The following is a 26,266-nucleotide window of genomic DNA, read 5'->3' as shown; positions in this document are numbered from 1 at the left end:
CGACTTAAAACCTTATGACTGCATCGTAGTTGGAAGAACAACCTTACCAACTTGAGAAATGAGACCAGTCTACAGATATCAGAGGTATTGAACTTACTGCAAGTCAGCAAATAAGCCTGTTTCCCCAAAATGTCAACAGCTAAATAAAACACCAGATCACTCACTTAACTGATCAAATAAAGGTACAAAGTTTCACAAAGATGTCTCAAGTGTTGGGATATCCGGCAGATCACAGAAACCTGAAGGAGAAAGAGAAAAAAAAGAGAGGTGAGAACCAAAGGGTGGCTTTACAACGCTCAGCGGGCCCCCTGGCACAATTGTCTGGAGGCCTGCCAACTGCTCACATTCCTCCCTTTCTTTTGGGACTCAGAGGTCTGCGGTGGCGGAAAGTGGCTGGGCGAGCCTGGCATCAGGGTCACGGTAAATCTGCAGGCAGGGGGTAAGAAAGGAAAGGGGTAAACAACAATAACAGGTGGGAAAGCGGCTTAGAGAGGGAGAGAGAACAGAAGTAGGAGGCAGCTCAGCCCTCCCTTGCCTTCATTGTCATCGACTGGAGGGAGGTGCTCAGCTGGGAACGGGGAGAAAGACACCAGCGCTGAGGGAGAGGACACACACACACACACACACACAATGTGAGAGACATGGGAGTGTGATCAGAGCTGGAATGGGTTGGTCTGTACTGTAGGTTGCTCTGCAGACCTGTTTCTGGAGGGAAGCAGAGGGGCTGGACACAGGAGACGGACACAGGAATTCCAGGTCACAAGGGCTCCTGTGGCAGAGCACAGCCTCGGCTGGGCTGGTATTCCAACCTCTCCCTCTCACGGTCATGAGTGTGACGGACGTAGAGTAGAACCACGGAGGAACAGATATTAAGAAACAGAAAGTCGTGGGGTGTATTCTAGGGAAACTAAGAGACTTTACCTCAAGGGTCTGGACCGACCCCTCATGATGGGATCCACTGTGGAGTTTGCCTGCTTGCTGCTGGTGGCATCCACTCTGGGAAAGAACCACTTGGCGTCTGCAGGTTGTTCAGGGAAATGCTGTCGGGGCAGAGACTTGAGCTGTCTGACCACCGACTGGAGGATGGACCGTGTGTTCGGGACGTGCTTCTGCGACGAGGGCTGCGTCAGGACCAAGGACTGCTGCTTCGACTATTTCAAAGAGTGCCCAGGTGAGGGATGAATGGAGGAGCCGTCGCAAGTACTGTTTGTTTTTGTGCACACACCTTGACTATACGATCCCAGCGGGAGATAACCTGTCGCATGAGATAACCTGAACTCCTGCTGAAGATAGATTATCGGACAGACGATAAAGATAGCTAAAGAAGACAGATTATTTTCAGTATCAGGGTTGCTTATCACAAAGTGTATCTGCGATGATAAAGTTTGGGGTGGATGTGCTCCAAATCCACCCAACGCATGTGAAATCGTCCGTGCGCATTTATCACCTTCTAACTTCTAAAAACAATCTCAGCCCTTATTTGTCTTGTGCAGCAGGCGACATGGCTGCTGCATCACAGGTCAGTTCGGCTCTGGGTCTAACCTCATTTCAGCGGACTGGCCCACATAATGGAATTAGCACAAATATTTGAAGAATGCGATTCTGTCAATCAGATGTAGCAATTACAGTTCCAGTCAAACAAGCCGAGCGTACCTAACGTGTGTTATAGGTCGGTCGTGACTAAGTCTGCATGCTTAGCGAATCAAAGCTTGATCATCGAGCACAGACAGCGACTGAAAAGAGAAATCACAGGACTTGGAGATTGAATGGGCTGCTAACTTGGCATGCTCTCAAACCACTTGTAGTAGAGCAGGAAACACTAATTCTACAAGTCACAATCAATGCTTCATTGATCTTTAGTTATTTCCTGGATATTTAGCTCCATTACACCGTTTCACAAGAAACTTGTAATTATACAGTCTGCAAGAAGGCTGCAAGGTTTTACTGTGAGTGTCACCTCTGCACACACTGAGAACTCCAGGAATCAGAGTTAGGTTCAACATCGATGAGTTTCAAAGCTGTTTGATTGTTTGCTACCACAGAGGATATCCTGTAACAATCTTTCTCCAATATGGGTGCCAAAATCCAGCTCAGGACTGCGCTGTGAGCGACTGGAGCTTTTGGAGCGGCTGTGCCAAGCCCTGTCAGCCTTCAGTGCGAGTCCGTGTCCGTCACGTAGAGCAGCAGCCCAGTCACAGCGGAGAGCCCTGCCCCAGCCTGGAGCAACGGAGCGGCTGCAGGGAGTACAGAGACCACCAGGGCCGACACTGTGGACTCAACTCAGGTATACAGATACACGACTATTCTCTTGCTCTCCCTTTTAGCACCTTGAAAATACTAAAAGAATATTGTTTATGATCAGGTCCTGCCTTCATCACCAGCATGGAGTTTGGCAAGGGAAGGCCCAAACATGACAACTATGGAAACCCCCTGCAGCCTGGGTAGGTTTCACACGCCCCCCCTTAAGTACTCTGAAACTGCACACGACCTCGGGTATCTTTTAATTCAAGAGTTGAAAAGTTCATGAATGCAGCCAGGGGTTAACCTCATTTTTGCATTATGCTGTGTAACCCAAACCACTTGGGGGAAAAAAAAAGATAACTTTTCCTCCGTGTGCGTGAGCCACCAGTAGGTGTTTGCTCACCTGGAGGTCTGTCTACAAAGCTTTAAATATAGCAAATGTTGAGAGACTGGTCACAATCCTTTGAAATGTAATACTCAGACTTTAATAAGGACTGTCACATGAAAAGCACATGCACAAAAGGTCTTGATGACAGCAGGTGAGTTATTGTGTGCAGCTTACCGGGTACTCATTGGCTGAATTATTATTTTATAAGGGGCGTGTCCAAACTGCAGACTGGTGAAGCAAATTATCACAGTCCCAGGATGATGTCCTCCTATTGTGTACATTTACTGTAGTCCTATATCTTGATTCACTGGCTCCAATATCCCAGGAGTGACTGTGACCCTCGTGACCCTGCTCCCACTCCCCTCAGGTTCTGTGTGGAATTCACACTGGAGTCCCGGACGCCCCACTGTACAGTGCAGAACCGGCCACACACACACTGGATGCGCTACATTACAGAGGGCTTTAAAGTGTGTGTGGCGTGTGAACCTCCCGCCATGCGAAACAACAGTGGCAGCTGCCAAGGAGACGGTCAGGAATCAGACAAGTATGAACCTTTGTATGTGTGGTCTCTCAGGTTCACACAAACCTGAAGTACTTTTTTTTTCTTATTATGTCATTTTATCAGTCTTTAATCTATTCAAACAAAAACTTGGGTATTTTTCAACCCTATTTACCCATGTTTTTGTGTCTAAGTGACTGATGGGAACAACAATTTTTTGAAATTGGTCCTGTGATGACACCATTGCAGCTGCAGCAGCAAACAGGCTGCAATGTAATCCTTACAGGCAACTGTGTACCGTCAATTTACGTCCATGTAAGGTTCTTGTTTTTGTCACCGACAGATTGTTGTCAGAGGTGTCTGAAAACATTACGGAAAAAACCCGACAGAGAAATTAAACTCTTTCTGTAAGAGGCGGGTTCACCCTGGACAGGTCGCCAGACTATCACAGGGTGAACCCGCCTCTTACGTAAAGTGTTTAATTTCTCTGTCGGTTTTTTTCCGTAATGTTTTCAGAGAAATTAAACACTTTCCGTAAGAGGCGGGTACACCCTGGACAGACTATCACAGGGCTGACACATAGAGACAGACAACCATTCACATCTACGGACAATTTAGAGTCACCAATTAACCTGCATGTCTTTGGACTGTGGGAGGAAGCTGGAGTACCCACAGAAAACCAACACTAAAGCTCCCTCAGCCCAGGGATCAAACCTTCTACCCCAGGGTTCAAACCAGGAACCATTTTGCTTTGAGGTGACAATGCTAACCACAGCACCATCGTGCCACCACCATGAGTCAGTTTGTTAATGTGGAATAAAAGTATTGCCTGCACACTTACTCCACGCCACACAAGTTTAATAAAGACAATGTTTCGATCTTTCTGAGATCTTTGTTAGATCAGAATGTTTGAAAGTTTGAAACCATGCCTATATTTACACATGATGCTCACCAATAGGCTGACAAGTTCTATGATGGCAGGTGTGGATTACAACCAACCACTAAGGGTGGTGAAACAATTGACAATCAACAACTCAATAAATTACGTAGAAAACACATAGAAAAAAGTACATAGGGAAATAACTCTAATGCAGAGTCCATACTATAAAGGTATGAGACACATGTCTCAATTAATATAACATCATAATTTTATATCAAAATCACCTGCGGCCAAATTGTATTAATGAGTTAGAGGTGGGACTAAACAAAACTCTAATACATGCAAACATTGGGTCTAAAACACCTTTCTAAAAAAAAAAAAAAATAGACCAGTTTGATAAAAATGTGTCTATTTGTTACTATGACCATGTCTTGCTCTGCAAAAAGTTGTTGCAGGAAAAACATTGGCAGAAACATCAGTGACAGTTGGAGAGAGGAGTGCCAGGGAGAGTGTGTGTTGTTTTGGGAGTACAGGAAGTGTAGCTTAGTTTCTAAAACATGTTTAACACCATGGCTGAATATTTAGCTAATTTCTACACTGTAGAAACATCAGCAAGATTTAAGAAGAGACCTCTGGAAGGAGATATAAGCAGGATTTCTACTTTCTCTATGCAGAGCCTACGCCATCGTGAGAATTTATACTTGTGCCGTGGTGTGTTTGTGTCACTCTACGGTTACACCTCCGAAACACTCGTCAGCGGCGGGGTTTCTGTGCAGTGCTGTAAAGTTACGTTAAATCAAAACACATTAACCATGGCTTGATAGAGACAATTTCAAATAAGTTGGTTTACTATACCTCGCAGCATTCACAGACACTTGTCTTTATCTGGACACATTTTCCCCACAAATACAACATGCTAACATTATTAGCACAAGCCTATGGCATTTTCATTCATTCATTCATTTTCTAACCGCTTCATCCTCTTGAGGGTCGCGGGGGGGCTGGAGCCTATCCCAGCTGACATCGGGCGAGAGGCAGGGTACACCCTGGACAGCAGGCAGACAACCATTCATGCTCACATTCACACCTACGGACAATTTAGAGTCACCAATTAACCTAGTCCCCAATCTGCATGTCTTTGGACTGTGGGAGGAAGCCGGAGTGCCCGGAGAAAACCCACGCTGACATGGGGAGAACATGCAAACTCCGCACAGAAGGGCTCCCACGCCCAGGATCGAACCGGCAACCCTCTTGCTGTGAGGCGAGAGTGCTAACCACCACACCACCGTGCCACCCGCCTATGGCATTTTACATTGTATAAATTAGCCTAGCAGCTAGCAGAGATTACCTCTGCTCATATGAAGCCAGGATAAATCACACGCAAGACTTAAAATGCTACTTTTGTGGAGGCTTTATTGTCTTCACAATTTATTGTTTATCTGTGAAAAGCTTTGTTCCCACAGAGGGAAATGGTGTCAGCTTACAGAAACAGACAGGAGGTCTGTGTCGCCGCAATGTGCGTTTACATATCTGAGGAGGTGCATGTCAGGCTACGGCGTAAGTACACCATCGATTCGACACAGAAGTATAAATGCTGCTTTAGTCACACACAGACTGGATAAGTGCAGGATATGGAAGAATGTTTTATGTCTCTGTAAAGTCTAGTTTCTCAGCTGCAGCAGCCAGTATTAAAATGTTTTGCTTTCATCAGTCACTCAGACACAAAAACATAAGAAAATATGATCCAGGTTTGAAAATACTGAAGTTTCTCTTTAACGTTTATAATCAAGTGAAAATAGTCTGAACTATTGTGCTGCACAGATGTCAATGTATAAAACTATGCATGTGGCGATGTGAGAACCATAAACACTGGGGGCTGTGACTGTCTTGCAGAGAAACTCTGCTCCACTGGCAGGCAGTGGGGAACCATCAGTGCAGCGGGACGTGGAAGAAGATCCAGAAAACCCAGCAGTGCGACTGTCCGCCACAACACAGCTTCATCTTCATCTGATCCAAACAAAGCACCCACAGAACATTCTGTGTCCACAATAACATTTCAAAGCTGCCCTCATCGGTCAGACTGAAATACTGTGTTCGGACCAGATGCCTCAACACTGCAGGCTTTCAACACAAAGCAGAGACTTGACGGTGGTGCAGTGCAATTACGTCTCTAATATATATATGAGCTACACACTGATATACAGCATGAAATCACCATGCACATTGTTCTCTGTAAGTCCGCACCACACTGATGTATCTTGTACAGTATTTCACCTGTTTTTTAGAACACATTCAGCACCTATCAAAGTTGATTTTGCATATTTTTATTGTAACACGCCACTGTTGTGTTTGTTTTTTAACATTTTTCTGTAAAAATGTTTAACTTAAAATTATAAAAATGTGTTACATTTGTGAGCTGATTCTTTTTAAGGGTACAAAAACATGATTCCTCATCATACAAACAAAACAGCCCAGATCATTGGTCTGTGTTGAGCGCCCTCTGGTGGTGATATTTCTTTAGTGCAATTAGAGCAGAACACAACACAGCCACAATATGACGGACCAGTTTGGACAGTGGGCTGAAAGGTGTTAACTGACCAAGGTAACCAGTACCAGGTTTCATTGACAACTGCTACAATGCACAAGTCAAACGTGCACACTTACAAACTTTGCAAACTATCAGAAGCATCATATAATAAAAACAACAAGCAACAAACCAAAATCACAAAGGAAATCTTCAGCAATTAGCAAACAGCTGATAACATTAATTCATTATTAATATTTACAGATAAAGTGCTACACTGTACAAATCAAAAGGGTCGCTCTTCCCTTCTTCAGCCTACTTTATCTGCCCTCATCAGAACTCTCCAGCGGTCTTTGAGCATGGTGCCAGTGCGTCCTTCAAAGTCATAATCCTTTAAAATGCGAGACCACTTCCCCTGGCCGTGACGTTTAACTCCATCCTTGAGGTATTTGTCCAGCTGGGGGGTCCATTTCTAAACATAGTTAAACACAAGGAATTTTAATTTTGGGAACCCAAACCAAAGGTAGTATTTGATTGATGATTCATATATTCACATGATTTGGGATTAAAATTGTAGTTGGAACTTCATCAAATCATGTCACATCATATTTGCTGAAACTGTCACAATGTCCACACAGTCATACATGACACAAGGGTTGCAGCGATACACTGGTTTTAAGGTACACTGTGATATAAAAGTTGGCAGTTATCATATTGTGTACATTTGCTTATCTAGGATATTGGGAAAAATGCCGCTGGACAAATAATCTCCACACTATTTTAGTTATTTTCAAAGGGGAGACTTTTTACACATACTTCCATTAACAAAATGGTTTCAAGTTTCAATTAGAGTAATAAAACATTTGTTCAACTAAAAATAACCCCTCCATTTTCATTCCTTTGAGGGTCATTCTGACTGATATAAATTCTGTAATACTGTGAAACCGTGATCATTTCTGAGACAGTTATCGTACCGTGAAAATCTCATACTGTTGCAACCCTACATGAGACAGATAATCTGGGAATACAATCATGTTCTTCCTCCTCGTAGTGCTTCTAAGGACATTTGCAAGAATCCAACACAAGTTAAAGACAATAACCAATCAGAGCTGAGGAGTCTCTAATGCAGCTGTCAATCACTCCATGAATTGTGGTCAAACTGTAAAACCAAACAGTGTTGATCAAATATGAAACAAGACTGTTACCGTAGTGCCTATTTATCCGCTAAAATGTTTTCAGAGACATATTTCAGTGTACTGTTTAGCTGTAAAATGAGAACGTTTGTTACCAGGCTGACATGTTGAAAAAAGTTGAGCCATAAGGAAGAATTGCCCACTGGCTGGAGCAAACTTACTTATTGCCGCAGTGTCCCCTGTATGAGGTTTGCACGCCAGAAAATGAAGCAACACCCCTTTCCTGTGCAAGGGCTCCAAATTTGTTGTAGTGTTTGGTCGCTCACCTCTGAGTGTTTATAACTAGGCAACAACTGTGCTATTCATTTCAACCAAGGAGTTCGATAGGCAAACAGAAATCTCTATGACTCTTCAGTGACAGACCACACTCAGGGACAAATGGCCTTAAATTATTGGACATGAAAAAGAAGAAGAACATGAAATATCTCGAGTGGCGACCCCAGGGACACAAAGTGATATAAAACTATTTTGACTTGGAGATAAACAAATGTCATAATTACAGTACACAAATGAAATGTTTAGGGATACATTGGTGTTTACTGCTGTTGCCAGGCAGCCCAGTTTTCTAGCACATCGTTCCTTGTGTACTTCGTGCTTATCTACAGAATATTTTGTTTCTACGACGCCTGATGTTTCAAAGCACAATGCAACAAACGACACATTGAGCATGAACAGGGGTGCTACATCTATGCTGTTGGAACACGCCACAGTCTCTTGCACTATTATAAACAAAGCTTAGAGACTCCTCGGCTCTGTTTGGTTGTTTTCCTTCAGCTGTGTTGATTTCTTGCAAACACCATTAGAAGCACTACGAGGAGGAGGAGTTTGACTACACACACTACAGTGGATATATATAAAAGTTACCTACTGTATCTTTAATAAGTGGACAGTGACTGAGCTGCGTGGTTCAAATTACCTGCGGTGGTTTCCTTGTTTTCTGGATCGTTGAGGTGTCCTCTGACTTCACAGCTGTCATCTGAGACAGCTCTGGTGGCAAGAGGTTTAACATTCTCTTTAGCCTTTATTCATGCTCAGAAATGTGTATGAAATATATAATGTGGTGGTGAAGGTATTTCTACATTTTACAGAAAATTACTCTTACATTAGATTAAAGCAAGATACATTTAGTTTTTAGCAGAAAAATCAAAGCCAGAGAAAAAATACAACTTACCGTGCATGGCGAGTCTTTTGACAGAGACAACGGGCGTCTTGCAGGAATCAGTTTGCCATACATCTGTAATTTTAGTTGACAGTAGTTTCCGTTTTGTCCTGTAGAAGTGTAATACAGCGACAAATTATTTGTTGCTCCACAGCTTGCTGAATGTCTACCTTTACCCAAACTGACAGCAAAAGCCAAAACAATATATTTCTGACTGAAAAGACATTACTAACCTCAACTGCACAGTGCTCTTCTTTTTCCTGTAAGGACATAAACAGTACAGTGTATTGTTCAGTACAAAATAGAAAAGGATTAGGAGCAAATTTCAATACACACAACTGAACTGGAGGAGTTAAAGGTTATTTCATACTTTCTCTCCACTGCTGATTTGTTTTCTTCCTCTGACAGAGTGCTCTCCTCCTGCGTCATCGTGTCCTCCAAGCCGTCAGTGTTCTGTGACGACTGCACCACCTTTGTGGCTTCCTGATAAATGAAGAGGCAGACAGACGAACATAAATTACCTTCCCAAATATTACCTTTTCATACTCTTCCAAAACAATTAACTTTCAGGCCTAAGTATTGCTATAATGTGAAAGCAAAACTAATGAGGCCTGTCATTAAAACACCCTTATAAGTTTAACCTTGGACGCCAGCCTCTATGTAAATCACTCTTAAAACCTTCATGAATAAGCGGGTCTGTTGGACCCTGAGGAGGACTCCGCCGTATGTAGCAGTTTGCCCTTCCAACTAATTTTGATGACAAATTGTCAATTAACTATGACTGATAATGTCACATCAGCACCTTCGGTTGGTCAAAGCACCATTACTCAGGAGGGGCGAGAGCAAAGCCGAGCAGGTCCGCACACAAGATCAAGAAAATTTATTGACTGCTGTTTGTTAAACCTTGCTGTTAGCTGGAGCAAATCATTGGACACCTGATGTATCAGCCGAGTACATCGTGTGTAACTGAAGATCATCTCCTTCTCACAAACAGCTCATCAGCAACAACCTTGTTTCACTTGTTTGGATCAACGGGCAGATGTTCTGAGTTAAGATTAAGTAAACACGCCAACTATATTATTCCTCCGTGAGCTAGGAGGGGACTGAACCTCTTCAGTGTTGATGTCTCGCACTAAGACAGAATGATTTATTGCACAGCTATTCTTATTCCTTTACCTTTCAGCTTTACAGAGTTGATCCTTTGTTTTACCTTGGCGTTAGTCATGCAGGGCCAGCTGTACATAAACGTTTACTCTCATCATTACCAGACTGAATAAATCCTACACTGACAGAAACTTCAAGTACAAGTCTTAAGAGTTGAAACTTGCAGCTACTTGCTATGTGCCGGTCTGCAACGTTCTGAAAACCTGCAACTTCACCAATCCAACTACATGACACTGTGTATTATCTCGATCATTTTGAGTACAAGTAATGGCTGTCTTTTTGAGTACGCGTGTATGACCTGCACACATACACCCAGCAGCAGCGACCCACTGTCAGACACCGACATGTCAACAGCCCCCGAGATGTAAATGAGCTGGACTCAGCAGGGACAGATGTCTGTTGTCAGAGACTGACACAGCATGCAAACACGCTGTCTGCTGACAGTTTGTAACTGACTTGACAAGCTGATCGGCTGTGCTGTAAAACTAGCTGCTGGCGACTTGACAAGCAGAGTTGTAGGCGACACAACCGCTGGGCTTGGGTCGAGCTGAGACTGCCAAAACTTTTCCTTCGAACATTCAAAAATGGTTTCATTTCGTGGCAAATCTTTGGTCTGATCTGGGCTTTGGATTTGTGCTTTGCCTTTCGGCTGTTGTGACCCCTGTGCTTAACCAGCAGTGTCTGAGTGTTGAAAGGCTGCTCCTGACTAAGAATTTTCCTAGTCGACCAATAGTCATCATTTAGGGCCATTAGTCGACTAGTCACCCGCATGTTTACGATATTATTTAATTATATAATTATATAATTTTGGGCAGGGCAACACAATGGTTTGAGGTCAAGGTGTGAGAAAGAATAATATCAGTAACATTGTTAACACTGTGCTACATTACAGAGAAATACAAAACCGTACTAATGAACCTTCATTAATATAGGCCTATATTTTATCTACAAGTGCACGTCACACACTGAGCGAGCCGCCTGTTAATGACGCTGTGGGCTAATGGGCATGTAGCTACTTCCATGTTTCAGATGATACGTCATGTTTGTAGTCGACCAATGAAGATGAGTTTAGTGTGGAATAACCGCAGGTACCAGCCCTGTATGATTGTATTGTATGACCTACAAGTTGCGATCTCTCAGCTTTAGTACCTTGAGAAGGTAGTCACAGGGATTCTTCTCCAAGTAGGCATCCAAGTAAGACTGTATCGTTTCCAGCAAACGGCTGAAGCTGAAGCTCATGAGGAACGGGTGGTAAGTGTCCCTCTGTGCCACTACTGTCGACAGCTTAACTCTCAAGTTCTGTTGAAAAAAGTCAAAGGTTAAGAATTAATATCAATCAGTCTTGGCCACCATATATTCCTGTATTAACTCTGTGCTTTTGAAAAGAAAAGAGACAGTTTGGGACAAACAGACCTGTGGGAATTCACGGTTCTTGTCAAGCCACTTGAGGACAGAGGAAGCAGACGATCTTTGGCCTTTCTCCAAGCACACAGCCACAGACTGGAACAGGGCAAATGCATCAGACACTTAATTGCAATTAGGACTAAGCATCATCAGGACTTCAGCATCGCTTATTCTTGAACTAGTAGACTGTAACTTTGTCCAGAATTACTTTTAAATCCTTCAATCACACCAGGACACATTTAAAGCCATCTCTCCGTTGATCCTGTGTACATACACCTCCAAATAACTTGTGCGATTACCTGGACAAGCAAAAGAATGGTGATGTTTTTGAACACATTTTCATCTGCCACAGTGTGCTGTAGGCTTGACCATACTTTGGCAGCGGACATCAGAGGCATCACATGGTCATCTTCCTCAAACAGGACATCTGGGGGAAAACAGTGTGTTACATGGAAAAAAATACACCATTAAAGTGTTTTTGAGTGTGTTTACATTTGTACTTTTGTGAGTATGCAGAGCCACAAAGCAGAGGATTCATTTTAAAATCATGAATTTGAGTTTTGAGTTACTTTTCTGGTGTTGTAGCAAACTTTGTCAACAAATCATTGGCTCCATGTTTCTAATATCTCTGCATTTTTACGTGAGCTTTACTGTCAGCTGGGATCAGTTTTGACTGGTAAACATCCTCAGGCATAAACTGTAAACAGATCCCAAATCAGTACTTCAGGGGGTTGTCTAAGATGGAGTCTTTGAGCGGCGGCCAGTTAAGTGCCTCACACAAGAGTAAGAAAGATTATGAAAAAGGAACTGATGAACAGTGATTGCTCATATAAATCTTTTTTTTTTTACAAAATGTACAGTGGTTTGAAATGTTTGTATGTATTACATATGTTTTTTTATGGGAATGACAAATATAACAAATGGCTTTATAATAATAAGGTGTTGCTGCTGAGAAACTGTGTCAAGTCATTGTAGTTTCCATAGGAATGTACTGACCTCCCTGCAGTCCTAACTTCCACTCTGAAGAACCCACACAGTATGTGTACACAGATGTCTCAGTAGACTGTGACGACTTACCCAGTTCCTTTCCATGCATGACTCTTGCCAGGAAGGCACATATGAGTGTTTTCTCATTGTGGAGGTTTCCTTTCAGAGATGAGCTCTGACAAAGGGCTAAAAAAGCAAAGATAAACAAATTCACAAAAGAGTGTTAGCCACTAAGTCTTCAAAGACTCTACAAAGATATGAGGAAGGTGTCTGTAGCAGCACTGATGTAACAAATGAATGGTTTCTTTTCCTCATTATTGATATGGCAAATTCCACTACCGCTGGATGACCTGTTCATTATGTATTTTAAGTAATTAACAGAGTAATGTTGTTGTAACTGGAGAAAATAAACATTTACTTCAGGTTGTTTTGGCTACTTGGCTCGGTTTTACAATGGAGGCTAGCAACTAGGCTATCCCATATAAAGCATTTAGTTGTTGCATTAATTTAATCTTGCCTTGCCCCCTCAGCACCACTGTTCCCTTACAATTTTATTTCTACATATTTTCATTGGTGGAGTGTAAGTACCTTTGCTCAAGTACGTACGTAAGGACAATTTTAAGGTAACTGTATTTCACGTGAGTATTTCTACTTTATTTTTCTACTCTACATTTCATATTTGATGGATGGCAAGATGGCGGCACCTGCAGACACAGTGGTTGAGAGCTCACATAAATAGGACTGTACTCTGTTTAGTTATCATATTTTAGCCTTATCCTATCTTAATGTGTGGGTATGTGAGTGAGTGTTTGGGCAGAGTGAGTGGAACAGTTTTTCCTTTTCTGGGAGACAGTGAATTTCGTTGTATGTGAAAATGCAATGACAGTAAAGGCATTCATTTTTTTATTTTCAAATATCATACTTTTTACTCCACTACTTTAATTTCAAAGCTTTAGTGACTAGCTTCTGTGCAGACTCATCTTATCCAGACTAAACATAGATCAACTGGGGCTGCTGTTTTTAATGTTAATTTAACCAGCAACAAGGTATTTGAAGAAATTACAATGAGCTTGCCATTTATGTGTTACAACATTAAAGTGATAATGAATACATCAATAATTATTATCCAATAATACACATTATTCTGAAACGGATTATTCTGTAAAGGGAGTTTCTTTACGTTTGGCGCTTTAGGTATAATTTTGATAATGATGTACTTTTACTTAAATACAATTTTGAATGCAGTACTTTTATTGTAGCAGGGTATTTTTACACTGTAGTATTGCTAACAAGTAAATGTGAGTACTTCTTCCACGACTACGGCAACAGCTTTGGTCCCTGTTTATTTGCTTTTTATCTGCTGCATCAACAATCATTCAAACAGGAAGTACAAAGGGCCCCATTTAAAGTGTTTATGTTGTCAGGTTAAGCTAGCCAACCGCCACATCTCATGACGTATGAGGTTGTTTATCCTTTGAGCACAAGCTAATTTGAGTTGACGAACTTTAAAAACTTTTACCTCTTCCCAAGATATCTCCGGACTCTGAAGAAAAGCTGCCTAGATAGAAGCAGCAGCAGTTAGCTAACTAAGTCAATGTTAGTTAGCTTTAAACAACTCACCCTCGAAAGCCGAGACCGTTTTACTGAACTCATCAAACCTCCCCTCCTTGAACCGTCGACACAAACTGACGAACATAAAGTCCAGCATCCAGCCTGTAGCGACGGAGCTCACACTGGAGAAACTGACACTCTCATCTACATTAATCGCAGCCGTGGCGCTTCTGTTGTTAACTTCAGGCTCCATGTTTTCAATTTTCAGTATCGACTCCTCCTCTGGAGACATTTCTACTGCTTCTACTGAGGAAGTTGTTTGATTTCCGCGCGCGCTCTTTTGTGCTGGTTCGACGTCATTTGAGAGCTCGCAGCGCCCTCTGGTGTCCAGGAGGAGTAACTACAAATACAGCTTTTATTCAAATCACCCATATATTAGTGACTTAGATAAATGAATAAAAAATAACTAAAAATAAAATAAAATAAATTAAACTAAAATAAATGAAAATAAAATTAAATTAAATAAAAAAAATTAACCCAAGAGTACAGAAGCATATTGCATTCACTTGACAGAAAAAAAATCTGTTTTATTAGTATTCTTTTCTGTTTTTCGTGGTAGTTTTTTTTCTGTTTTTCGCGGTAATGTTTCTGTTTTTCGTGGTATTTTTTTTGTGTTTTTCGGGGTATTTTTTTTTCTGAGTTAAGAGAGCAACAGAACAACAGATGCTTTCATTCCTTTCTTGAGAGCTCGATATAATGGAAGCAAACATGACCCGCTTGTTTAGTTTAATCCAGTTTTACTTTGTTTTGGGTTTGAGACACTGGGAGATACTCTTGTCTTTAAGTCATATAGATGGTGTTATCATTAGTTTGTTGACTTTAAGCAGGCACCGGTCACTTGCAGGTGCCAGGTGGGAGCTTCTCGTGAGATTTTGAAGTATCTCGTCCCTTCGTTCAGGAAAAAAAAATACCATGAAAAACAGAAAAAAATTACCAGAAAAAACAGAACAACAAACAAACCAAAAAACAGAAAAAAATTACTCAGAAAAACAGAAAAAAGTACACCAAAAAACAAAAATAAATTACTCCAAAAAACAAAAAAAAAATACTCAGAAAAACAGGGCTTTTTTTATTTGTCACGTGAATGCAATACACTTCTGTACATAAGAACTTAATTTTCAACATTTTTTAGAATATGCCAGAGCAATGACTCACAACTTTATGGCATTTTTTTTCAAGTTTTGTTAATGTGTTGGGCTGCATTACAGTGAAAAGTCATCAAGTCTTATTTTTCAGGGAGCCAGTAGTCCACAAAATGAGATTAACCCTACTATGCCACTTGCCAAAATGCAACCCAAATGACACATTTTATGGCTTAGGGTTGCACTGCAACAGAATGCAGCTAGCTCATGTTCTAAAACTATTTTTAATTTGTTATTGACAAGGTGTCTGCACTCATTACACTCGAGATAAGACTTCATTTTGTGACTACGCCTGGATCTGCCTGATGGCTACTAATACTGCTTTTATTATTAGTTATACTTCTACTACAATGATGCACATATAATAACAATTGTCACATACATATACTGTCATATATTATATATAGTACCAAATATTCTATTAAATTATAACTAAAGAAATGTTGTTGTAGCTATTGTCATAACAGTTTGCCGTGCATCTCTCTGTCTCAGTCTCTATTAATGTATGATTTTGTCATATGGATCAGTGTACATTTATAATGTTGATGTGTTCTGTACACACATTTATTGCACGTCCATCCGTCCTGGAAGAGGGATCCCTCCTCAGTTGCTCCTCCTGAAGTTTCTGCCATTTTTTCCCCATTAAAAGTTTTTGGGGGGAGTTTTTCCCTCTGAGGCAAATTGTGATTTGTAATATTGGGCTTTATGCATAAAATTTAATTGAATTGATCCCGAAATCAGGAGAATTCATACATTACAATAGCTCAGGAGTCAGACCCTAGAGAAAAAAATAGAAAGTGATTGAAAGACATACAGGGATTTAAAATGAAATAATATAAAATCTATGAACACTGTAACATACACCTCTCACTTATACTGTATATATATATATAATTGGTAGTTCCACAGAATAATTGTAATACACACATGCTGTGTCGTATTATCACTGAAGATATATAGAAATAAGTAAATATTATTGCACAGTAAGAGGTAAAATATTGCACATTAGGAATGTTTAACAGTGTGAATGTAAAGGAATCCAAATTAAAAATGTCCCTGGTGTGTAGTCTTAAAAACTCTTAAAGATATAAGACATCCACACATAAAAAGAAAGTCAGGACATTTCAGATGGCACCTTTCAGGCATTGTTTTCATTACATGGGGGGATGGTAACAGTTTACAGCTACACCTGAGACAAGTTTGGGATACTGGAATAAAAGAAGGCAAACATCCTATTATGTATTTACACTTGTTTTGTAACAGATACTGTAATTATAATCCTGTGTGGCACAATGGATGTAACAGATACCGTCATTCTAGCCCCATGTAATACAATAATTAGAGTGAGAATAGGCCAACACATCAGTATGATGCACAACATCGTTCCTTTCTTTGAGCTTCTTGTTTTAAGGTTTAGGACGCCTGCATGGCTGTTCATGTTCAGTATCACTGTTTGGCAGCGGCACAAAAGCAAAATATGGAGATCAATTAATGCATCTAATGGAATTTCTCTACAGTGATAAATGATTTATCAGCCAGTCCTGCCGGTTGCTGAGTTGTCTGCACTTTTGGATATGAAAAACAACTTTGCATACCTTCTTGCTGCAAATGCAATATCTGTATTCCTTTAAACTCATATCTGTATCATTGAATGCATCCAGGAAATGCAGATGTGACCTATTTAAACAGCTCGTTTGTAGAGTCGAGAACACCAGACGCACAAACACATGAGTTATATACACATTTATTTGTTATTCTGCATATGCTAATAGACGTAATGGGGAACAATGCTCTACAGAAATGTTGACATACATGTACCATAACAAAGTGTTCTGTGGTCACATAATTGTTCGGACTACTACATGCATACAAAGATGTCGCTTTGTACAGAAAACAGTCTGTAGCTCAGAATGTGTCTAATGATAATGTTCTCCAAAAGCTGAACAGAGAGAAAAAAATAAATCAAAATCTGTAAGAGGCAGAATACACAGAGACATAAGAAGAAAACAATGTCGCATTTTAGGGGAGCAAGGTTTGGTAAGCACGCATGAGTGACACGGACAGTACCCATTCTCTCAGAGAAAATAAAGACACGACCTTTCCACTCTGTACGGTATCACACATGATAATGCCATCGTGAGACAGTAAGACAGAGCACGGTCCTCTCGCTGTCAGCTCACAGAATTAATTTCAGTATCCACACAAACATCATCCCGCGGGAATATAGCTGATCAATCCAGATCCCTTGTTTCTCTACCCTACCTGTCAAAACGAAGGATTACATGAGGCTAACACGGAGACATGATCACTACAAACAAGGGATGACGGTAAAGTTGAACGTACAGGAACAGAAATAAAAATAGCTTTAAAAAGAAGGTTATCATTGAACCTTCCTTTGTAAATAAAAACCCCAAACAACAACAACCGCCGGCCTACTCTGGAGAGTACCAATCTGTTTCCAATGAGGGATCAGTCATTTCGACGATAACTCCACGAGCTCGCACGTGAATCTCTGATTGCTGAGTTAAATGATGTCGGTCTGGGCGTACGGTGTGTACACAGACAAACGGAAATATGGACCACAACGGATCACCGATGTGATGGAACCATTTGGGAGGACTCCATTTCACCTCTCCTCTTAACTCTCAAAGCTTTCCCTAATCCTGGCCTTCCTTTCACACATTGATCACCGTGCCTGAGGGCATGCCATGGGGTTAGAGCCTCTGAAGCTGTAGGGATTGGAGCACTCGGTGGTGTCAGCATGGGAAATAATCAGATGTATCAGCTCAGTGACAGTAGGGATCTCTCGCTGCCTGCAAGTCAAACTTCTGTCCCTGCGTTTGTGCTCCTGCCTGCCTCACTGAAGACTGATGGGGGTGGATACTGAATGGTGGTACACAGATTACCCAGGAGGAGGGAGAAATATTGCCGCTCCTTACTCCAGGAGCCAAGACATCAATGTGGATTTGACAACATCACCTTTTCAAAAAGTACAGAAGTAACTAGTTGACATTAGCTGTTAAAGAAAAAACAGAGAATCTATCCAATCGGAACATCAGAGAGTTATAGAAAACCTGAGAACTCAATAACATTACTTGTATCTATTACATAAAGACCTGATTTCTCCTATAAAATTAGAATTTTCTGTACAGTGCTATATGAACAAAGCAAAATGACTTGCTACCTTCTCATAAACAGCGGTGTTATGAAAAGGCACGCATCATTTCAACCACCATATGGCAGGAAATTGTGGTCGTGCTCCATTTTGGTTTAGAAAAAATAGAATCATTCTCAACGTTAATTCACAAAAAACATAAAATACTTTGTGTGTGGCCATTGAAATTAGATTATCTTAATATTTTCCACAGACATTTGTTAGATTATCATGTAAATCCAACAGCGATATAAAAGGCCCAAAGTGGTCAATTTGGATCCCTTTTCCCACAGATAATCAAATTTGAGGTCCATTGATAAGCGGCGTTAAGCGCAAGACAGCGCAACGCCAGCCACGTAATACGAAAAAGTAAAAGTCAAATTCTCATTTGCATTGTTTGTGAGATTCTGGTAGTTGTAATACTGTTTTGCCTCATATTAAAGATATAACATTTGAAAAATACAAGTAATTTCTGCCTGTACACTTACAAATCCCATAGACAGAAAATAAAGTGCCACAATTCTTGGCCTGCATAGATTGCAGTATGCGGTATTGCACATTCCACACCTCTCTGTGAGAACAAAAAACATGATAATAAGAAAAGAAATAAACAATTAAACAAAACAAAACAAAACAAACAAAGAATTCACCCACGTACTTCCTGTCAGTACCATTCTGGTTTGTGTGGCTTCCACAAACGCACCACTACTGTAGCACACTCGTCCAAGTGTCATGCTGAAACAATGAAACAAAATATTCCAGCAGTAAAATTGGAATCAAAGGCAACATACAACAGATATTTTCAGTCAGTGTAAAACAAAAGCGAGAAAGAAGACGAGAGAAAAAGAAAGAACTCCTTTGGGTTTAAGTTCGACTGAAAATTTTGTTCACAATTAAAACACAATAAATTACAGTCCAAGACACTACGGATATACAAAAAATAAAAGATGCCTTTAACTTATCAGCAGGATGGGATAAACTCGCAGTAGTATGGAACAAAATGTCAACAACATTAGGGCGCCGAGGATAGGACGATGAACACAATGCAGGTAAACAAAGCATAAGGAAAACAAAAACATAACTACTGTCATAATACATGTTATTACTGTATATGTTACTATGCAGCTGAGATAGATGAAAGCCTGTCAGTGTGCTTGATTTGGTCCATTGATATCAGAAGGAATATTGTCTTTTTTTTGTGGTTATCTATCCCTTTTTGAATTGCCGAAATAGATACTGTAAAGCTTACATGTGTATTAATGACCAGATCTACTGTGCTGAATAAATGAATAGTCTTAACTCTGTTTTATGGAGTCTCACTTACCTACTGTAGAATTTTTCCTACAACCAATCTAAACCTACTTATTTCATATTTTATTCTTAAAACTACTTTTAGATGTATATATCTGATGTCGGAGAGTAAATAAGATTAATTTCAGTGATTTGGATGGAATCAGAAGATCTTAAACTTTAAAACCTCTGACGCCACGTGATAAATATCTTCAGTAGCGGTAGTATCTGATAGTTCCTGTCCTTACTGGTTACATACGTATTTGGCAACTACAGGTGTATGCGCTTTAAGGGGGGATCAAGGTGTTTTTGTCCTTCTTGCCCACTGCTTTAATTCATAGACTGAATATCGGATGCTCAACTGAAAAAGTTCAACAGTCGTTATGAAAACCAAAAGCAACAATGTCAACGTTACAGTTTCGTACACCATTTGTCACACGAGAAAACATTACAGGGTCATCATGGGAACACTTTGCATTTCCACAAAAGGTAATGATATGTTTTTTTTATAGGTCGCTACGATGCAACACCCAGTCTGAGGGCTCTCAGTTCAACCCCCTCCCCCACCCCTCCCTTTTCACATTGCAAATATTTGTACCTTCAGTGACAGTTTTCCGATGCCATCCTGTGCATTTTCATTGCCTTAGATGTCCTAGTATTTACAGTGGAGCGCTTTCAGCAAACTAAGCACCGTAAAATATCTGTCTTTTTTGAATGCATGCTTTTTACAGATTAGTCCCTCTGTGCATTTCCTTCTTTTGCTAGAAAAAGGAGACTGTCACTATGTACATTGGGAGGACCAAAGTGTCTACATAAGTTGATGAATTCCCTCTGTGTTTCAAGAGCCTCCTCTTCGAGCCCACTGTTTGCCCCAGAGTCATTCTCACATCTGCAACGGAGCACTGCAGTTTCTTTTTCAGCAATACACAACAACACAAGTAAAAGGGACTTGTCATGCCATGCAAAAATATCTTTTGTCTTTTCTTCCCCGCTCTCCCACGCGCCAGACTGAGGTTGCAGTGGGTCTATTGTCCCTCAGAGCATCTCTTACAGTCACATGCTGGTTTCACAGGTCGGAGAGAGGCTGCCGTCCCCGGGTATCAGGTGGATATCTGTTGTAAACATGTGGTTCTCTACTTTGTGTCCACTTTGGTTGCTGTCAGCCTTGACTTCCTCGCCTGCCCCGACCACACCTTGGGTGCAATTTTGTGCTGCTGTCTTGGGTGACAAGGGCGCAACTGCGGCGCCCGCCACTTCCATCAGATGCTTCTCCTCGTGGTTCTCTGTGGCTTGATCTTCATCACCAGGTGGAGTGTCTACCACCAGCTGCTTTGGGGACAGCGGGCAGGTCTCCTTCTCTGTGACTGGGAGCAGCTTCTCTGTGCTGGGGATGAGCGGTGACGTCTCTCCATCCGGAGACTCGTCTTCCAGGATGCTGGAGCTGATGTCTCCAGGAGAGGTAGTGCTGGGCGGTGTTAGCGGGCCTTCAGCTGAGGTCTTGGTGAAGTTGACCTGCAACCCCTTTATATTAAGAGGGTTATTCCCTCTTGGAGAGCTCTGGATGTTATCCACGGCACTGTTAAAGCTCTCCCCTTCTTCTATGTGGAGCTCTGATCCATCACCTGGGTTGACGGATTCATAGAGGCCATCTTTGAGTGTGATGTGTGGAGAGTTGTCATCACTGGCCCTCAGCTGGCTAAGATCCAGAGCAGGTGGTGCTTTGGGGTGTCTGAATTGACAGGGACCTTCTTCTTCCTTTTTATCTGAGCTGGAGCCTTGCTCTCTAAAGTCTGCTGAGCAGCTCGCAAAGTTATCTGGTGAGGAGGGTTGGACCTCCTTCATCTCCAGCTCGACTTCCTCTTTTAATGTAAAGTCAGGGCTGTGGCTTTTCTTCGGTGAGACGGGGGCAGTCATGGTTGTGCTCAGAGTGCTCATGGAGCTTGTAGTGTTGAGGTTAGTGAAGGACTGTGACTTGGTCATCTGGTTGTACATCTCCTCCAGTTTCTGCACGTTAAGGTGCTGCGGGGTTCTGTGTGTCCGCTGGGGACTTCCAGTGGTGGTGATGGTTATGCGGTGAGGGGAGCTCTGCGGCTCGAGGTTTCTTTTATCTGGAGATTTCAGGTTTGTCTCAGAGGAGGCGTGCCTGGTGGAGCTGCCCCAGCGGTTAGGCGACAGGTGGTTGTCCAGAGTAGTTTTGTCGTCTCCTTTCTCCACCACCACATCCATCAGTTCCATACTGCGGGCGAAGGCATCTTTTAGGTTCATTGACACAATGCTGCCGTTCCTCTTGGCCCTCTCCAGTGCCTCCCTCCTCTTGATGGCCTTCTCCTGCCTCTTCTGCTCCTTGTAGAACTCAGAGAAGTTGTTGACAATAATGGGGATGGGCAGGGCAATTACCAGCACTCCTGCAATGCAGCAGAGCCCACCCACAATTTTTCCAAGTAAAGTCTGTGGGTAAATGTCACCATAACCCACAGTAGTCATTGTAATGGTTGCCCACCAGAAGGAGGCAGGGATACTGGTGAATTTGGTGGCATCCTCATCTTTCTCAGCAAAGAAAACCAAGCTGGAAAATATCATAATGCCCATGGCAAGAAATAAAATGAGCAGTCCCAGTTCATTGTAGCTCCTTCTCAAGGTAAACCCTAGAGACTGGAGCCCTGTGGAGTGCCTGGCCAACTTCAGGATCCTCAATATTCTCATGATCCTGAATATCTGCACCACGCGGCGCACGTTTTGGAACTGCAGCACACTCCTGTTGGACTCAGTTAGGAAGATAGTGACATAGTAGGGCAGGATGGCTAACAAGTCAATGACATTCAGCGGGCCTTTGAAGAACTTCCATTTGTTGGGAGAGGAGAGGAAACGAAGGAGGTACTCCATGGTGAACCAGGCTATGCATACAGCCTCCACGTGGGCCAGCTGGGGGTTGTCGTTGGCGTTGCCGAACTCGTCTGTGACCTGGAGCTCTGGCAAGGTGTTGAGAGACAGAGCGATGGTGGAGAGGACGATGAACAGGATCGAGATGATGGCTAGAATCTGAAAAGAGAGCACAGACAGGAACAAAACATTAGCAGAAGTCCAAGAAACTCAAGTGAGAAATGATTTTAATTGTGATTATTTATTAACTGAAAAACAGCATAAATACTAAAAACTTAAATAAATACACACTACAAATGCATGAGTCATAAAATGCTGACTCAAGATAGAGATCACAGTCGATCCTTCACTTTGTCTCTCTCCATCAGCATCAGCTGTTTGTGGCAGATGGGGCACAAAGTGTGAATAATCATAGGTGTCTGATTTAAGTAAGGGACAGAAAAGGTGTGGAGTATAAATTATATGATTCTAAAGGAGGGTCTGTCTTTGCATCAAAGGCACTATGGGTCTGTTCTTGAATGTAAATGAGCCGTCTTCATGCATGTCACAATACTGTTTATAAGGACAAAGGGAGGTAACATGGTGATCTAAAATGACAAAGAATGAATGCAACATTGCAGAAAAGATTAATGAATGAGGATAAAATTCAAATCAGGGGGAATAACTAGGCCAGAAATCTATTTTGGAAGCAGAGGAGTGTGTTTGTGTGAACTCATCTACAATAGATAAAAGGATTTTGGCTCCACCTGTTGGCACAAGTCTGAAATTCCCCCGTCTCAGAATATAATTTATTGCTTTCGCCGATAAAAGAAAAGTAACTGCAAACAAGTTTTTTAAAACTCCTATTTGTTCTTGTGAAATTTGCAACGCTTTGATATAGTTTCCTGCGCCCGCTGCTCAGTAAAGCGATGGGGAAGAACATCCTGCATAATCCTATAAGGTCAGAGCAGCATGAGGCTGCGTTTCAACTGCAGCGCTTTACTTTGGCCAGGATTTATTGACCTGGATAGATTAAATCTGACCTTAGATGTTCTGACTGAGGTTTTGTTTTTATGAAATGCGAGTGTGTGAGAGTTTGACTGTGACGTCATGTTACGTGCTGAGTGTGTGTGTGCCTTGTTGGTGCAGAGTGAGAAGGACTGCAGGGTGCTCTCATCATTCGGCTCTTTGCTTCTTTAGTACCTCTCCATGTTTTATCTCTGCCTCTGCCTTACACCTGAAGAGAGATATAACTCCTTACAATACTGCAGGGATTAGCTGATGTCCTTTTTTCCACAGCTCAACTCTGTCTGCTCAGCCCAGAGCCTCAACCCATACAGGTGAAGAGTTTCTGTCCTACACACTATAGTACCACAGCACAATCTCAACGATCAACTGGAATCAAGTGCTTTAAAAAAAAAAAAAAGCATTCCTTTGCCCTCTACGACCTGAGTAATATAAAACCTATCAAAATCTAATGATCAAAGATTGAAGAGTCTGAATAAAGACAGGGAAACAAGGCACACTGAATACTAATCACAAACCACATCAAGTTGCAGAACACACTGATTATCTTACATAAATTTACACAGTGCAGTCTGGAGACAGTCGCTGCATGTCCTTTGAGACTTCCCCAGTTGAGCAAATATCACGTAACAGTGAAAATCATGCAGGGATGGAGCTCAAGGATTTTGCAGAAGTGTTCAGGGGTCAGCCATTTCTATAGTCTATCCATTAGCCTCTAGCTACAATGACACACTGGGAACAAAAGTGTCCATACGCTAGTGACACCGCCTGAAATAGGAGTAAGAAATTCCCTCTATTAGGCGAGAAAGGGAGACAGATAGCAAAACAGAGACAAGGGGGTGTCATGGCTCAGCAGAAGAAGTGTTATCACTAAATGAATGCTGCTGCTGATTAGGTTAAACCTATTAGCAGCTAAGTGAGGCAACCTGGGCCGGGCCTGGCAGCGAGCTGAAAGACTGTGGAGTCACAGTAAGGACGCACATTGCTTCCATACCCCTGAACTTTTTGGCAAGCACATTTGACGCTCACCCCTTGTTGCCAAGCCACTCGATCAGAAGACCTTTGCTTGTGTTCCTGTTGCTGAACACCTTGGCACCAAGTCAGCCCCAACGGTAAAAGAGTAGATTAGAGCATGAGATAATGATTTTGATCAGTTTATAAGCTTACTTGTGGTGAATTGCGTCGCTTGCGCAGCTGGATATTTCAAACACAGGTTCAAGAATAAATAAGATTTATTAAAAAAAATACACGCTGAAGGTTAATCATTCCTTAGAGGTCAGCTATTCTTTATTTAGATACACATTAGCTGCCTCAGAGGAGGTGGTTAATCTTCTTCTGTTTCACAGTTTGGAGCAAGCGAGCCCTTTAAAACTGCAGCTGAGTGGATGGACTTGCACACAAAGACACTCACAGACGCAGAGAGAAAGTGATTAATGTTTTCACTGACCCACACCCATGCAATCTCACCTTCCCACACACCCATGCACCTCTCGCTCACGGACACCAGAGAATGGCATTTGAGCGTGAGGATGAGCAATGCTGAAGTGGCTTGCATTAACCTACTGTAATTGAGTGGGAGTAGTTAAGAAGATCAATTACTTGGACTCAGTCTTCTTTGCCCCTGATTTGCATGTGCGGTGGCATTAAGTATAGCATCACATGCCGTGAGGGCTGGATTAAAAGGCGGAAACGAGCGCAGCCACGTCAGTTGACCTGGAAGTGACCCAGGGGAGGAGAGCCAACAGAGACAGGAAATGAAACAAGATATTTCACGGGACTGGACACTTTCAAATCTCTGGACAGGAGTACAAAGAGTGAGACAACTGGGATAAAAACATCACTAGTGCCCTGATCATTTTACTGAACTGATCAATGCTACCTGCTGACCAAGCTGTCTGCATACATACCTACAGTGCTGTCTGAGATGCTGCTTGTATTAAAGGTTATTGCTTTAATCCTGCATAGTTACAATAAAAAAGGATATTTGTGACTTGATTTCAAGGCAAACAGCTAAACAAATGGAAGCTGTCATAAGTCTGCCATAAATAAAGTTTGTATGTAAGCCCTTTCCCTCAACTTCCTCTCTCTATCTTCCCTGTTCCTGTGACAGTTTTGACCTCAGGATGCGGTCAGGTCATGGTCAGGCCAGTCATGGGACCTGATTGGCTTAGACAGGAAGGTAAAGTCTTCAGATGATTAGGCGATGTGTGACATGCTGTAGTCGTCCATGGCTACTCAGGTGCTTTCACTTTCCCTCCCCTATATTCTACTGCACAGACAGCTTAGCGTGACTGTGCTGAAAAACTGCTTCACTCTGAGACTCACAAGGAGATGAGAGACAGATGGACAAAGAAAGAGAATTATCGGATGTCACATGATTTTTATTTTTATACAATACTCCCAGGATCTCCCTGGATTCTTTGGTCTTTACTCCTGAGCACATTATAAAACACAGCATGAAAAAAAATAAATCACTTGACAAATGTCCTAACAAACAAAAAACCAACTGGTTCAATCCCTCAAGGGACAGCCTAAAAAAATAGTGTCGGCAGCAGTTTAGTAAAATATCCTTTGCGCATCAGGGGAATGAATGCAGCTACAGACAACCATCCTCACAATTTCAATTCCACAACTCCTTTGAGGTACTATTAGATCCCTTGGGAGACCTGAGTAAGCAGTGTGAAGTTGATCCAGAGGAGAGAACACACAGGAGTCACTGAGTTAAGAGCTCTCTCGAGGCTCTTC

At 41.9% G+C, this 26,266-nt stretch overlaps 3 protein-coding genes across 3 annotated transcripts in view; 1 reads left to right on the top strand and 2 right to left on the bottom strand.

Moving 5' to 3' along the window:
- Positions 1-555: 555 nt before the first annotated feature.
- On the top strand, positions 556-6,520 carry LOC125882058 (somatomedin-B and thrombospondin type-1 domain-containing protein). The gene is made up of 5 exons (XM_049565687.1): positions 556-1,171; positions 2,090-2,284; positions 2,363-2,441; positions 2,997-3,173; positions 5,902-6,520. The coding sequence occupies exons 1-5, from the start codon at positions 946-948 to the stop codon at positions 6,017-6,019; spliced, it is 795 nt and encodes a 264-aa protein (XP_049421644.1). The 5' UTR covers positions 556-945; the 3' UTR covers positions 6,020-6,520.
- Positions 6,317-14,299, bottom strand: terf1 (telomeric repeat binding factor (NIMA-interacting) 1). Its single transcript, XM_049565686.1, has 10 exons — positions 14,060-14,299; positions 12,530-12,625; positions 11,752-11,879; positions 11,462-11,548; positions 11,198-11,347; positions 9,255-9,367; positions 9,118-9,144; positions 8,897-8,994; positions 8,642-8,712; positions 6,317-7,004 (listed from the first exon to the last, which is right to left on the bottom strand). Exons 1-10 carry the CDS (start codon positions 14,280-14,282, stop codon positions 6,843-6,845), a joined length of 1,155 nt encoding a protein of 384 aa, XP_049421643.1. The 5' UTR covers positions 14,283-14,299; the 3' UTR covers positions 6,317-6,842.
- A 2,621-nt stretch (positions 14,300-16,920) lies between these two features.
- The window catches only part of kcnb2b (potassium voltage-gated channel subfamily B member 2b), a 103,328-nt gene continuing 93,982 nt past the window's right edge, over positions 16,921-26,266 (bottom strand). Inside the window, exon 3 of the mRNA XM_049565419.1 lies at positions 16,921-22,675. Within this exon, the coding sequence (XP_049421376.1) occupies positions 20,690-22,675 (1,986 nt within the window). The 3' untranslated portion in view covers positions 16,921-20,689. The remainder of the gene's footprint in view (positions 22,676-26,266) is intronic.

This window comes from Epinephelus fuscoguttatus, linkage group LG21, assembly GCF_011397635.1.
Source record: "Epinephelus fuscoguttatus linkage group LG21, E.fuscoguttatus.final_Chr_v1".
NCBI classification, from domain to species: domain Eukaryota; kingdom Metazoa; phylum Chordata; class Actinopteri; order Perciformes; family Serranidae; genus Epinephelus; species Epinephelus fuscoguttatus.
The sequence above is the reverse complement of the archived record's forward strand: the minus strand, read 5'-3'. Positions and strand labels throughout refer to the sequence as shown.